Source organism: Euprymna scolopes, chromosome 19, assembly GCF_053919585.1.
Source record: "Euprymna scolopes isolate OS-2025 chromosome 19, ASM5391958v1, whole genome shotgun sequence".
NCBI classification, from domain to species: domain Eukaryota; kingdom Metazoa; phylum Mollusca; class Cephalopoda; order Sepiida; family Sepiolidae; genus Euprymna; species Euprymna scolopes.
The window spans coordinates 145,359,590-145,374,617 of NC_136500.1; the positions used below are offsets into that span (position 1 = coordinate 145,359,590).

At 33.7% G+C, this 15,028-nt stretch overlaps 1 protein-coding gene across 1 annotated transcript in view; it reads right to left on the minus strand.

Annotated features, from left to right (window-relative positions):
- The window catches only part of LOC145240384 (uncharacterized), a 569,837-nt gene that overhangs the window by 468,512 nt on the left and 86,297 nt on the right, over positions 1-15,028 (minus strand). The window contains exons 2-3 of the mRNA XM_080103965.1: positions 3,651-3,730; positions 565-582 (exon numbers count right to left, since the gene is read on the minus strand). Of these exons, the coding sequence (XP_079960091.1) occupies positions 565-582; positions 3,651-3,723 (91 nt within the window). The 5' untranslated portion in view covers positions 3,724-3,730. The remainder of the gene's footprint in view (positions 1-564; positions 583-3,650; positions 3,731-15,028) is intronic.

Consider the following 15,028-nt stretch of genomic DNA (forward strand, 5'->3'; position numbering starts at 1 on the left):
ATATTTTTTGCTATTTTTCTTAAAATTTAATTTTACTCATAATTTCTCAAATTATCAAAGAATAAGTGAAATATCAAATAATTGTGAGATCGATATAGACCAAATTAATTTGGAAATGATAAAAATTTCAAATCGTAATTGTAATTGTTCTATCTGTATCTTAACCAACTTGTGTATATATGTCCTTTTCTAATTCCATACAAAATCAGATATTTAGAATTATCTATTTTACCTATATTTATTTAAACATAATTTTCACTGTTATATACTTTGATGATAAAGAGAAAAAAATACGCATATAGCTTTAATATTTCTTTATTTTCAAATATAATTTTGGATATGAAATCTGAATAATTTCTTAAACTTTCTTTTATGTTTGAAATGTGTCATTGTGATAAGATATTTTATCAAATACACATTAGAATAAGTAAAAAATGAAATATTTTGAAAAAGCATAAAACCATCAGATAACTAGACTTTTTTTTAAAAGACAATCAATACAAACTGCATGTGTTAGGAAATATTTTTAAAGCAAAGTCACCTGCAAAATAAAATATAACTTACCTTCACTCAATTCATCACCTGTAAGGATAAAGTGGAAAACAATTTAAATGCTCAATTTCTTTATTTGCTTAAATCAAACTTTATACAAATGTATGTTTTGAAAAGTTAAAATTGCATTAAACATCGTTACATATTTTTCAAATGTTTCAGAGTGATCATTCATTAAATGTTAGAGAGTTGCAATGACTACATTGATTTGAAAATACACTATTTAACAGAAGAATAATAAAAATTATGCTAAGTATTGAATTAGCAGTCAGTGACATGATTATTTTTCCAAGATAAAAAATCCTGCATTAAATAAAGTAACTGGTAATGTAAGACCATTATATAAATTCAAGTTTTATTTTGAGAGGGCATAGAATTAGAAGTGAATATTCTATTCTGATAGCATAACATTACCAATATTACATATTTTATTTATTACAAAATGATAGTAATGTCAACGACAAGGACTGTGAGATTAGTTGATACTATTGCATCATGTGACTAATCCCCTACGAAACCCGTTATGAGTAAAAGAGTGGAATAGACTATGCTTTCAAACCTTGCTAGAGTAACTAGTTAAGAAGAAGAAAATCTCACAACCAACAAAGTATGACAGATCTCTGTAACTACTAATAAGTCCTCTAAACTGAATAAAGTCATCCTTGAACTTATTTTCCATTAGAAAACTTAACATATGGAAGGTAATTAATATTTTGATAATGAATAATATTAAATTTCAATTTCAAATATAAACATGATATTTATGGTCATGTTGATCTCAATTTATGTTCTAAATTTATTTTAGATGTGTTCTTGCATCATGAGATGGTTGATCTATCTGATTCACTCCGAATTAGAATTTTCATCACGAAATCCTTCAAAAAGTCGAATACATCTTATATCAGTGAATCCAACATCTCTATAAGAGGAATTGTTTATCAATCAGTCTCAAAGTTTAAGTTTGAAATAGCATTTAAAAATATGTGTAAACATTTCTATAAAAGGTTCTATTTATCTATAAGTCTGTCATGCTTATTCTTGAAGTAGCATTTTCATTGTTAAATGGGCATGGATAAATGCATCTTGATAATATTGGGTATTATTCATTTTCTAACTGATAAATAACATAGACACGAAATGACATATTTTTTATACTTCAAAATATAATTACTTACCAGATATTTCACAGTAAATATACAACTTTTAATTTAAAATATTTTACACATAAGCATATAAATTATCATAATATGATTTAAAATATATTGATTTTAATATGTATTTAACTATTTTTTTGTAAAGAGTGTGGATATTTCTTTACCTACGTAATGAATTTTTCTTCACTAAGTAGTTTTTACTTTTCAATGTGTCAACAGAAAACAAAAACCTTTAACATTTCAATTTTTATCTAAAATTTGCGTTTCTATATCTTGTTAATCATCTAATATATGGAATTAAGTCAGCTAGATTTTCGATTTCGACTTCAATAGATTCCGTCTGAAAATTTCAATATATCACGCTCCATTTTCTAAACAGTCATAAACCGTTGTTCCATATTCTTAAGAAGGAAAATATAACTCAATATAATTTCTTTGCAAATGTAATTATGCGTATTATTTGGATCATTTGAACTACCGTTCTCATCTAAAATGTTTTTCACAACGTTTTGGCCAATGTAATCTCGACCTTCTTCAAGTGAATCTTGCCGAATTCAGCAATCTTTCTGTTAGGAATCTGCACAGTATTTTGAATGGAACTCTTTATTTAATCCACGGGTATAGCACGCTCTTGTTTCGTCAGCCATGATTGGGTAATTCACATTTGTATTTTTGTTCACATGTGTCTAACAATCTCCAGAAGAGTGTATCTTACAACTGCAAACTTGTGATCAGAATGACTCTCATCTGCAAGGATTCGTCTGATATCCGGTTATGGCTGACAGAACGAAAGCAAACTACCTCCATAGATTAAATAAAGGGTTTCGTTTGAAATTCCATTCAAACTCCCAAATTCGACAGAAAAATTTTCACGTTCAACTAGATACACATTAAAAAAGTAAGAAGGTCGAAGGTTACATCAACCGAAAGGTTGTGAAAATAACACTCAAAATGAGAATAGTAGTCCGAAAAATCCAAATAATGCAATAATCAATCCTCATTAAAAAAATTCAGGAACGTAACACAAGTAATCTTGCTGGGAATATTTTTTACATGAAAGCTATCTTTCTTTTCTGCAGCAAATGTTAATTACAAATGGGAAACACATTTTTCTATCAGCAGCAAATTTTACTATTATTACACGATAATAATAGTAATAAATTCTGTTTTCATTTATTAACAGCAAATAACTATTAAATATTCATATATCTTTAGAAACTTCCACGGAAGGAAATAAAAACTTGTAAATTTTTATGTCTAAAATCACAGACACACCATTCGTAAATGGTGTGCATATTTCTGAGTATAACTCAAATAAAATAAGGAAATAACTTGAGCCATATAATGGGAGTTATCTACCTTACACAAACATTTCTTCTTCCGTCTCAATAGCAGTATATGAACACTTTTTTCATATTAATGTGCATGTATGTATTATTCACATATACGTGACTTTTCTTAATGTTAATTTTTTTTTTTTAAATTTAACTTTTTTAAAATATTTTTTTAATCATATTAAATATAATCATTGAAATAAAAATTATATACAAACTAATATTTTAGTTCTTGCATATAATTTAAAAGATAAGCGAAATTAAGATTCAAACCCAAATGACATTATTGCATATTGGACAACAACGGGTAAGTAGAGCTAATATAATATAAGTATTTTTTAATATATTATTTTCTTGATTACTATTTTTTTTTTCTTTTTGTTATAATTGTATAAAATCTTGTATACATTTTTTTTATTAGATTTAAATATTATTTGCAACAACTGATATAAACTTCCAAACAATTGAAAGATGGAATATAATTTAATTCAACATAATTATAAAAATGAAATTTACTGTGGATAAATATCTACTTCTCTATTTTGCGATATTTATTACATCCTCATAAAGCGACAAATTTTGTAGTAAATATGGACAAAGAATTACTTACCATGAATATTGTTGATGGCACTAATGCAAAACAAAAGGGCCAGCAGGTATGAGATCCAAGTCAGCCGGTCCATTTTGAATCTGAAATAAAATTATCGAGAAATTAATTTCTTTCGAATTAATGTAAATTCCATAAAATAAACGAAGAGAATATTTTTATAAAACGAAATTATTTTAGGATGATCAAACTAAAAAAGCTTTTATGATTTTAAAAGTTTCGGTCATATTATCATTAAGAGGGTGAACCTGTAAATTGACCCTTGTCCGTTCGTCCGTTCGTTTGTCCGCACTTTGCTCAATAACTACGCCTTGGAAATTTTTGAAACTTTGCACAAACATTAAACATGATATGAGTAAAAAAAGTAACGGAACAGATTTTCCGGGAAAACTCCAGTTGCCTCACTAGGAGTGCCTTTCGGGTTAAAATCGCTAAAATTGAAACTTTTGTGCTTATTAAAAAAAAATGATGCCTTGGATTTTTATAAAACTTTCTGAAAAGTTGTAGCTAACTGATTTCTATATAATTTTGTTTGCCTATACTTCGCGATAATTCTTGCGTGTGCTCCAAGGGCTCTTTTAGGGCTAATAAATATACTCCATTTTTGGGACTATTTTACCATATTTGTCTCAAATATTTTGTGTATGCCTATTTAGCAGTTTTGCATGGTGCTACACTCAAATGTAAATATGTTAAAGCCTTGGGGACTTTTGAGGCTAAATGGGGGTGGGTGGGTGTCAAATAATGGACTTAGTCATTTCTCTTTTTGCATGGTACATATGTTAACGCCTAAATCTGCACCGTTTGTTTATTTTCGTCAGGATTTGACATCCCTTGCAGATTTATGAGGCTAAATGGGAGGTGAGGGCAAATGCTGAACTTAGTCATTTTTTTTCTGCCTAGTTCACTTCGCACTCACGATGGACCATGTATACTTCACTTTATTTAAATTGAATTAACTTTTTTAGCAAAACGTTGCTTTTTATTCGTCTGTCAAATTGGGTAAAAATGAAAACAGAATTAATTCTTTAAATTAGATATTGTGACGTGAACCCCAGCTCAAGAACACATTAGGATATTTGTTGTATTTTTATGCTTCGATTATAAAAAGCTATATTTTGTAGAGTATGCTTTAATTGCAAGTAATTATTGCATGCAGTTTTATTAAATGTTTTATATAAATTCATTTATGTCACTATTAGGTATGCTTTTTTTCTTAATACAACGAGTCTCAGATTATATTAGAAGACGCTTAGCCATTAGTTGATTAGACATGTGATCACAAATATAAAATCGTGCCTCAGAAGTTTACTTCCTCTTTTCCCACTTTCAAGTTTGACTACCTAGGTGACAACATAGTTTGTCTACCGCTCTTATCCATAATACCAGTTTTGTGGAGGTTCTTTTGGGAGAACATGTGGTTAGTCGTGCTATGGATTTATTAGTTGTCTTACATGCTTTGTAACATATAGGCGTTTTCGAGTCTGTCAATTGAATTTAAATACACGAAGAGAAAGTTACCAAGTGAGGAGAAGCCTTCGAGCGTATAGTCTTGTAAAGATAACCCATCTTCAATATTAATTGCATACACAAGAAATAAGAGAATGTGAGAAACAGATATAAACGATATATTTTATATATGGTTAAAAAACAAAAATCACATATAATCATGAAAGAAAGTAGAAATCTGTTCTAGGTCTAAATCTTGATGATAAATGTTGGCTGTTAAGGTTGGGTACGATGTATGTGATATGCAAATGCTATACCTGTCTATAATAAGATGTATGACTGTCTATAATCTATATATATATATATAAGGCAAAATGTGTGTGTGTTTGTATGTCTCGAAAAAACTTTTGACACACGCGACGGATCCTGACAAGATCGGTATGGTTTACAGTTCGATGTCTTGGACGACAAATATCGAAAAATGGTCTAAAACATTTATTCCTTCACCTTCAACTGAAAGTGGGCCACTTTTTCGCCGACATTTTTCCAAAGTCATCACACACGCTTGCAATGACTAGCCTTAATTTGAACAGCAGTGAAGTCGTATGTCATGATGGCCGTGAGAGTTAAGTGGTTTGCTTTTTTTTCACCTTCTTTTCCTCCTTCATGTTACAGGTTCGAGCCTGCCTGCCTACTCCCCCTTTTTTGTTCTTATATCAAGGCTTATATAATGGGATTGTTTTCTTTTTAAAACAAAAACTGAATTATTTTACCGCTCGCTTAAACTTTTTTTCACACTTCTCTACACCCAGGCAACGTCCATATTTTTCTAGTTGTATTGACTCCTTACAGCACCACCTCTCCACATTCGTCCACCCCCAGGTACTCCGTTAAAGGAAAGATGTCTGTGTGTTAGTGTGTATGTGTGTTTGTATGTCTGCTAAAAACATTTGTCAGGCATATACAACTCGGTTGAAACCTTTATCATCTAAAAGAGCAATGCATCAGATGCATAATATGTGAAGATTAGAAAAAAGGTTAATTCTGTGGCAATCAACTGGACCACTTTTTGGAAAGGGGGGTTCTTTTTCGTATTGCTGGTTTTGCAAGTCACACATGCATATCAAAATAAAACTGTTTAAAAAGCTTATTTTGCAACCACATGACGTCATAAACATTAGTGTCTGTGTGGATACACGCATTTGTCCGTAATATTTTGCCTTCTTTCCCTCTTTCACGTTTCATGTTCGAGCCCGGTCGCTGTGGCTCATTTTTTTTTTTTGGTCGCACGGGCACTCCCTACTATTTTGATTGAAAACAAAGTTGTTTTGATTGTTTATTTATTGGGGGGGCTGTTTTTCCAGCGCACGGGCAACAAAAAGTGCTCAATATCTGGAAAATAGCTTCTTTTCTGCATATCCCTTCTGCCAAAATATCTTGTGCAGAAGTTGTCACATACTTCTTTTTGGGGGCGATTACATTTTCGTGTTTTTATCTGTTCTTTTATTTTTGAAATTGTTGCTATACTTAGGATATTGAGCACTTTCATCGGAAACTGCTCAATATCCTTAGTATAGCAGATGTGTTCAAACCGAACTTCATATAGATCCGGGAAACGCCGAATAATCATGCTAGTAACATATAAGTATAAAAACATAAGTTGTAGTTGTAAGAAGAATTCGACATAGGTGTGATCAAAAGGGATACATAAGATTTCTTTAAAGAGAGACACATAGGATAGGGGAGACGAGAAGGTGAAAGTGAGCGTTTGCACCAAGTAAAGTTTTGCTATGAGGCAAAACCGAAAAACTATAATAAAAAAATCCTATGATTCAAATTTGGAATTTTGTCACATTTTATAATCTTAATGAAATCTAAAGGGGTCACAGGACACAACTTTGTATTTAAGCAAAGATACTTTTGCTGTGTTTAAAATGAGCCATTTCTTATTTATTGCTTTTACAAGAAATAGTGTGTGGTGTGCTTTGAACACAACTTAATTAAAAGGTTTTTATTTGCACACCAAAGGATTAACATCCCGTTCTTTGTAGATTGCTTACAAATATTAAGTTAATTATTTTGTAGATTGTTAAATTCTCATTTTTTAAATTATTTTCTCGCCTTATTATGATATTTTTTAAGATAAAAGTTATCGGTATATACAATAAATAGAATATTGATTTTATATTGGCTCAATTGATTTCCAAAGAAGAAATATTTTTCAATTCTAGATATTATACATTTGGAGCTACGCCGGTCAAGAAAATACCAATTTTATGAGGGTTTGTTTTGTATTTGTTACTTTTAGCTAAACATACAAAAACATACATACACAGATGTTTGTCCTTTGTATAATACATTTTTAAATTTACCAACTTTTGGAAAAGATTTAGGAAGTAATTGCCATTTTTAAGAGAAAGTCAAATTTAAATAGTAACTTCATTAATCAAAATCACGGTTTTGTCTCAAAATGGAGCAGTTACTCTTTCATTTAACAAACTACGAAAATTTTAAAATATTATTGCAATCATATTTAAATTGCAATTTAAAATTTTAAATATTTTTAATACATTATATATTATGACATGACTATTTGTTTATTGAAAAGCGAATTATAAAATGCTAACAGGATCCGTGAAAATTTCACAGAATGAGAAATATATTTAATCAACAAATATGATTTAATAAAGCTAGTATTTTTCTGGATAGTGCAAAAAATTAGTTTTTTACAGGAAAAGAAAACAATAACATGGAGCAAATATGAGTTCATTAAACACTCCTGTGAAAATAGTGTCCGTTGTATATTAGAATTAAATATCCATTTAAATATAGAACTGACCAAAATGAGATAAATCAATACATATTAATACTCAGAAAGTAATATTGTGCTATATAGGTCAATACAAATGAGAGAATCACATTGTAACATAATTCTTTAATTTGCTTCCTTAGTTCAACACTTCTTGACAGACAATGTTCTTTTTTGCCCTGTTTCTTTCGATTGTTCCATTTTTTGCGTAACATTTCACTGAATGATTGCCAGATTAACTTTTTAAAAGCCGACTTTTGCAAATTTGGCCTTTTAAAAAGGAATTTAGCTTTCAAACATGGTTTGTCAGATTAACATTTTTTAAAACAGTTTGGTCTTCTTCAAAAGCGTAATGCACGGACTAACTAAGCAGAATATGATATAGATACTCTTTATTATTAACGAAATTAGTAAACAATTACTGGATAGTAGCACTAATTATGATTCATACTTTGTTAACCTAACAAGTGATCACATAGCATAGACAAAAAACGTGCTCTTGTATATTTTAGTAGCAGGGAGTCGTTTTTGTTCAGTGTGCCTTGTGGTAACACGAGGCGTAAAAAAAAAAAAAAAAATTCTAACCTACTAGATCTTGCAATGTCTGCTATTCTAGCCCCTGTCACAACACTGTAGCGTTGCATTCCTGTTCTTGTTTTACAAGTACTTGCTCCAGTGAACTTTTTTTTTACATGGCGTTCACCACTTATCAAGGCCCAAGGGCCACTCGGGGATAAGGGTTATTGTGTGTACAGTAATCAATGGGATAGTGTAGTAATAGTATTAGAGAATTGATAAAGTGTCATAACTTAAGGGGGCGGTTCATCAGGAATTTGTTTATGTTGGACTTGAAGACATCCAGGTTGAAGTTGGGAGGGAAACAGGTAAGCGGAACAGAGTTCCACAGGCGTGCAGTTCTAAGAAAGAAGCTTTGTTCATGGAATCTACGTTTTGATTTAGGCACAGATAAGGAGTGGGGAAAATTATTGACGGTGGTTTCAGCTAGTCGGGTGATTTTGAAAAAGATTGGCGAGGGGGGACCAGAGAATGGAGCTCAGACGAGCACTTGCCATGGAAATAACGATAGAACAATGATAGGCTCGCTACGTCTCTTCTGTGGGAAACAGGTTGCAGAGAAGAGAAAAGGGCATCCTCCACTATGCCACAAAGTCTATTTTGTACTCCGTCAAGGCAGGACAGGCTGTTTTTATCAGCTCCTTCCCAGACGTGGCAGCAGTACTCCATCCTTGGACGTACTTGGCTTTTATATGGATAGAGAATTGCATCATTAGTGAGATATCTTCTGGAGCAGTAGAAGGATCCCACCATTTTCCCAGCGACCTTGGCCACAGACTTGATGTATGTGTTTCATTTAAGATCAGGAGTAAAGGTCAAACCCAGAAGCTTATCAAAACATGGGGCCTACCCTAGACAAGAGCTGTCCATTTCAATTGATGCCAGATGGGGATCAGAGCGTTTATGATGTAGAGATAGGAGCTTGGTCTTAGATGCATTAAAAGTAACCAGCCACGTCTTCCCCCACTGTACCACACGCTCAAGATCAGAGGAGAGAGAATCAGAGAGAACATCATCATTTATGGCCTTTGATGTGTTGCCATAGATAGTCGTGTCATCAGCATAGATGTACACGAAAGATTTTAGTATGTGTTTTGGGAGATCATTGATGTAGATCAGGAAGAGAGTTGGACCCAGTATGGACCCCTGGGGGACTCCAGCATTAATACTGTGGGTCTCTGATTTCTGCCTATCAACCACTACTCTTATGAGCCTATCAGAGAGAAATGATTTAATGATCAAGAAAACATTTCCAGTTATACCGTAGCTGGAAATCTTGTGTAGTAGGCCTTTATGCCAAACCTTATGGAAGGCCTTTTATATGTCAAGAGCAATTGCCTTAGAAATGAAGCCTTTGTCGAGAGATTCACTAATCCTATGAGATATAACCGTTACCACATCTGCTGTAGATCTAGCAGAACAGAAACCATATTGCGTGTCACTAAGAAGGTTATTTCTGCTGAGATGATTGACTACTTCTCTATTTATTGTGGATTCCAGCAACTTACTCATGACACACAGGAGACTTATTGGTCTGTACTGAGAGGGAAATGACTTATCACATGAATTCTTAAATACAGGGCATGTTCCCCTTCAATGTCAATACACAAAATAGCAACAAAATCCAACTCTTCAATGTAGAGGTCCCAAGATGCCGGAACATGTTATACTCTAATGGTTTCTTTTCTCGGGATTTTTTACCTTTCGAATTCTTTCCTGTTTTTCCAACCGTATCAGCATACAGAAATGTGGATGTAATGTGAATAAACAACTTCTCACCCAGACTATAACCTTAACAATCAGTTTCTTATGATATCGCCTTATGATTCAATTGCAATATGCCTTATTTGAGGCGAACAAAAGTAAAAACAAAATCAAAAACAAAAATAAAACAAATAAAAAATAAAAAAACAGAATCGCTGTTTCACTGCATCTAATTTATAGAAACGCAGGTGCGAGAACTCAAACAAAATCTTATCAAAGAGACGCAGCATACGTTTTTAAACGGTTCATAGATTTATTTAATCAGACGATATCAAAGGTTCCCCACCCCACGCCGGTCCAAGCTGGCTTTGAGGAGGGGGAAGCTGGAGACACCAAAATAAACGTCTGTCTCAGACACTTGTCGCTGATAAAACGGTTACTTCTGGAATTCTAGTCATGACGTCACTCACAAAATCTCGTTTCTCTTTCTAATTATACAACGATTTAAAAACCATATCTTTACTATAATACGAAAAGAACTTTGTATGAGTGTGTGTGAGTGCGTGTGTGCGCGTGTCTGTGTGTGAAAGTTATTTTCCTATGGACTCGGAAACGGTTGGGCTGATTTAAAAAAAAATTCACACGAAAGCACGTGATGTGTCTGGGAGTGTTCTTACGTAGGTTTTATATCAAAATGTGTCTGATAAGTATCGACAATCGAAAAAATCCAGTTAAAGAAGGAAATCCGATTCTGACTAAAGATAGCACTTTCATACAATTTAACATCACAAGTGCATTTGAGAAGTTTCATGATGGAACAAGCAGAAGGCCGAGATTCTTTTATAAGACAGGGGCGCGTTCGAAATGTTTCTTTTTAGAGCACACGAAGCATGATGTTTGGTGTTTGTATGTTTAACTTTCATTCAGGTGATTATGGAAAAATAATTTCATAAAAATCTACAGTTAATTCTTGATGACAGGGGTGCGTTCGAAATTAATGTTTCTATTTGGAACACAATTGAACCATGATACTTGACTTCTGCATTTTAAACTTTAAGTGAAGCCATTATTTACAAATAGTTTTATAAAATAAACAGTAGATTCTCTACGGTGCACTGTAGACTACAGTATATTGTGGACTAAGTCACTGCGGGGAGGCATATAAAGTTTCTTCCCAGTACACTGCGGAGGGGGGGGGAGTTCAGATAAGCAATCGATTTGATTAAAAAATGTCCGATTGCACTGATTTGGATAACAATGAAAGTATGTGAGGGTTGAACATTTGTTGATCTTCATTCAATCCCGGATTACGTCGAGTCTCCCTGCTAGTCGTTTCTAAGGGCTACTTGACGTGTCTCGGAGAGCATTAATAACAAAAATAGATTTTTGAAAGTATATTTAACATACTTTTTTAAAAACTTCTCTGACGTCCCACCTCTCCTCTGATAGTCTCTATTTCATTCTGCCTCTCTTTTTTCGACTGACATATCTCTCTCTGTATGCATCTCTCTCTCCCTCAGTCTGTCTGTCTGTCTCTCTCTCTCTCTCTCTATATATATATATATATATAGTCATCCACATAAAGTACTGTTTCGTTGTATCATAACTCATCAGTGAGGCTAGACACACACCTTTCCCTAGTCGTGGGTCGAACCTACAACCGTCGTGTTGACAGTCCACATTTCTAACCATAGGACTATGAACAAGGGCCCGTAAATATTTCTCCTTAAGTGTCTGTTAAATTAACAACTTGACCATCGCACAGTGCTCAAACCATCAGTTAATTTACAAACAAACTAATAATGGGCGTCACTTAATTGCTTAGATACATGTCGGGTGAAAATATACTTACAATGTGCTCAACCCAAAGAGTTAAATTTAATAGTTATCCACATTCAGAACTGTTTTGTTGTATCACAATTCATCAGTGCGGCTAGACATACGCCTTTCGGGCAGCCTGCTTATATATATATATAGATACACACACACACACACACGCGCACATACACACACATATATATATATTCAGGTTTGAGGTGTTCAAAATTCGGGACAAATGAAGACAGCGAGGTTGTTAGATAGAGCTCAATAAAAAGAACAAAATATATATTTTTTTATTATTTGAGGGTAAACAGTTACATATAGTCGCTACAAGTAGCCATCTGTTTCAGTCAAAGAGACTTTCTCGGGCGATCTAGAATCTCTCGACGCCAAAAAGAAAAAAAGTCATTATTCAAGCATGTTTTTTTTCTTTTTTATATTTCACCTTTTATTTATACTAATCCTTATGAAGCTGCATATAATTACAAAGCATATACCAAATAAATGACAGAAATCTATATTCCAAATTTCAAGATGTTGACCATCTTACAATTTATCCCTTTAAGTACGTTGGCATGCGCAATTCTTGACAGCAAAATAAAATATTAATAAAATAGAATTTTATATGAATATAAAATTTAAGTTTAATCGAAAAATGTAATTAGCGGAAATAAAGCTCAATATATTAAGTAATTAATTTCATATAAAATTAAATAGCGGGGGTACCCGGCGTTGCCAAGGTGTTTGTAGGTGTGTGTTGAGGAAAAAGTAGGTAGGCAGGCTCGAACCCGTGACGCAAAGGCGGAAAAGAAAGTGAAAGAAAACCTGACGTCTTACCCTTCCTCCATAACGCGACCGGAAGTGTAAAACGTTCAAATTTAACATAGTCAATCAAAAAGATGACTTGCAGAAATGGCGTTGCTTTTAAACTTCCCACAAAGGTAGTTTTTAATGTGGGGAAAAGCAGCTCCCCCCAAAAGAGGGCACTCTGTCAATATCCAAATAAATAGTAATTGTCTCAGTATAAAGGGCTTCCCCTACATTGACTAAGGACCAATTACAGAACAAATACTACCCGGTCGGAAAGGCTGAGAGTTGGCACTTGCATTCGATTAGTTTCGCTTTATTAAATCGAAAAAGACAAACATTTGAAACGAGGGAATTTTTTAAAACTCGATCAAATAAAAGGATTCTCCCAGAATCTAACCAACGCGAGAAGCTCGATAAAACAGCCTTTCATGGACATACACAAATGCGCGTGCCCCTTTTGCCTTTTATATATTAGACTAGCAGGATATCCGGCGTTGCCTGGGTGTGGTGAAGTGTGGGGATAATACAAAACAAAATGGAAAATAAAGAATAAGCGAACGTAATAACCCTGTTTAAATATTATAACTTTTTTTAAAATTGGAAAAGCAAAAATAAACAAAAACAGTGAACGTGATGCAAAATAAAGAATAAGCGAACGGGGGAAAAATGGCATAAAAATGGCATAAAAAATGGCATAAATAACCCTGTTTAATGTTAAAGCTTCTTTAAAAAATCGGAAAATCAAAAACAAAAACAAAAAAAAACAGCGAATGTGATGGAAAAATATAAAAGAAAAACGAATGCAAAAATGGCATAAATAACCATGTTTCAATATTTAACTTTAAAAATCGAAAAAAATATCTGATATCTAGGCTCGAACGTGCAATCTTAAGACAAGAACATTGCCACTATAATGACTGGTCTAAGATCGCATGAGCGAAGTGAGGCTGTTTTTTTTCATATTTAAACTAATTCAAAAAAGAACATTTTTTTTTTGCGCATACGTGTTTGGCTACATTGTCCTGAAGGAACGATTTTTTGCTACCACTCCCTGTAGAAAAGTGCTCAGTTGAGAGTAAAGGTATTAATCTTTTTCGCCAATTTTTCGATATTTTTTGTCCGAAGTGATGCTCCAAAATGGTACCGATTTCGTGAAATTCCGTCGCTTCTGTGGAAAGTTTTAGGTAGACATACATACATTTAAAGAGATTTTTACCCTTTATATTATAGACTAGCCTTGGTGCCCGGCGTTGCCCAGGTATTTGGAGGTGTGTATTGAGCAAAAAGTTGTAGTAAGCAGGCAGGCTCGAACCCATATTGTGAAGGAGGAAAAGAACGTAAAAACGTAAAAAAAAGAACGTTCCCCTTCTGAAGCCATTTTTTTCCATGCAAAAAATTCAGAACCCCCTCCAACTAGTTTCCTCCATTCAGGCCGGCGTTCTGCCAGGGTCTCCCAGTTCTGAACAGGAATCTTAAAAGCTTTAAGATCGTCTTTTATGCAATCCTTGAAACGCTTTTTTGGTCGATGTTGAGGACTTTTCCCAGTCTTAAGCTCGCCGTAAAACAACCGCTTAGGCAGCCCCACAGCCTCCATTCGAACAACGTAACCTACCCAGCGCAACCGGTTCCTCATTACCATTGCTTCGATGTTTAAACACCCAGCCTTCCTAAAAATATCCGTGTCAGATGTCAGAGACTGCCATTTCAAATTTAGAACTCGTCTGAGGCATTTCTGATGGAATCTCTCGAGTTGCTTCAAGTGCCAGCGTTGTGTTGTTCAACATTCGGATGAGTAAAGCAAAACAGAAAGCACGCAGATCGAGTAAACACTGGTTTTGGCTCTGACAGAGATGCCAAGATCACACCATAGCCGCTTTTCTAGTGTTTCAAATGCTGTGTTAGCCCTCTGGATGCGAAGACATATCTCCGCATCCATATTTTGCATATCACGCTCCGAGTGAGACACAAAATCAGCATCATCAGCATAGAGTAGTTCCCTAACTAGACCTCCAAATGTTATTGACTTTGCATTAACTCTTCTTAGATTAAATACTTTGCCAGTAGTCCTAAAGCGGGGAAAAGACACCTTTATCGCAATCCTTAAATGCATATGCAAGAAGCACTGCGAAGTAAAGTGAGAATAGAGTAGGAGCCGGAATATCACCCTGTTTCACACCGTTGTCAACGGAAAATTCCCCAGATAATTGCCCGT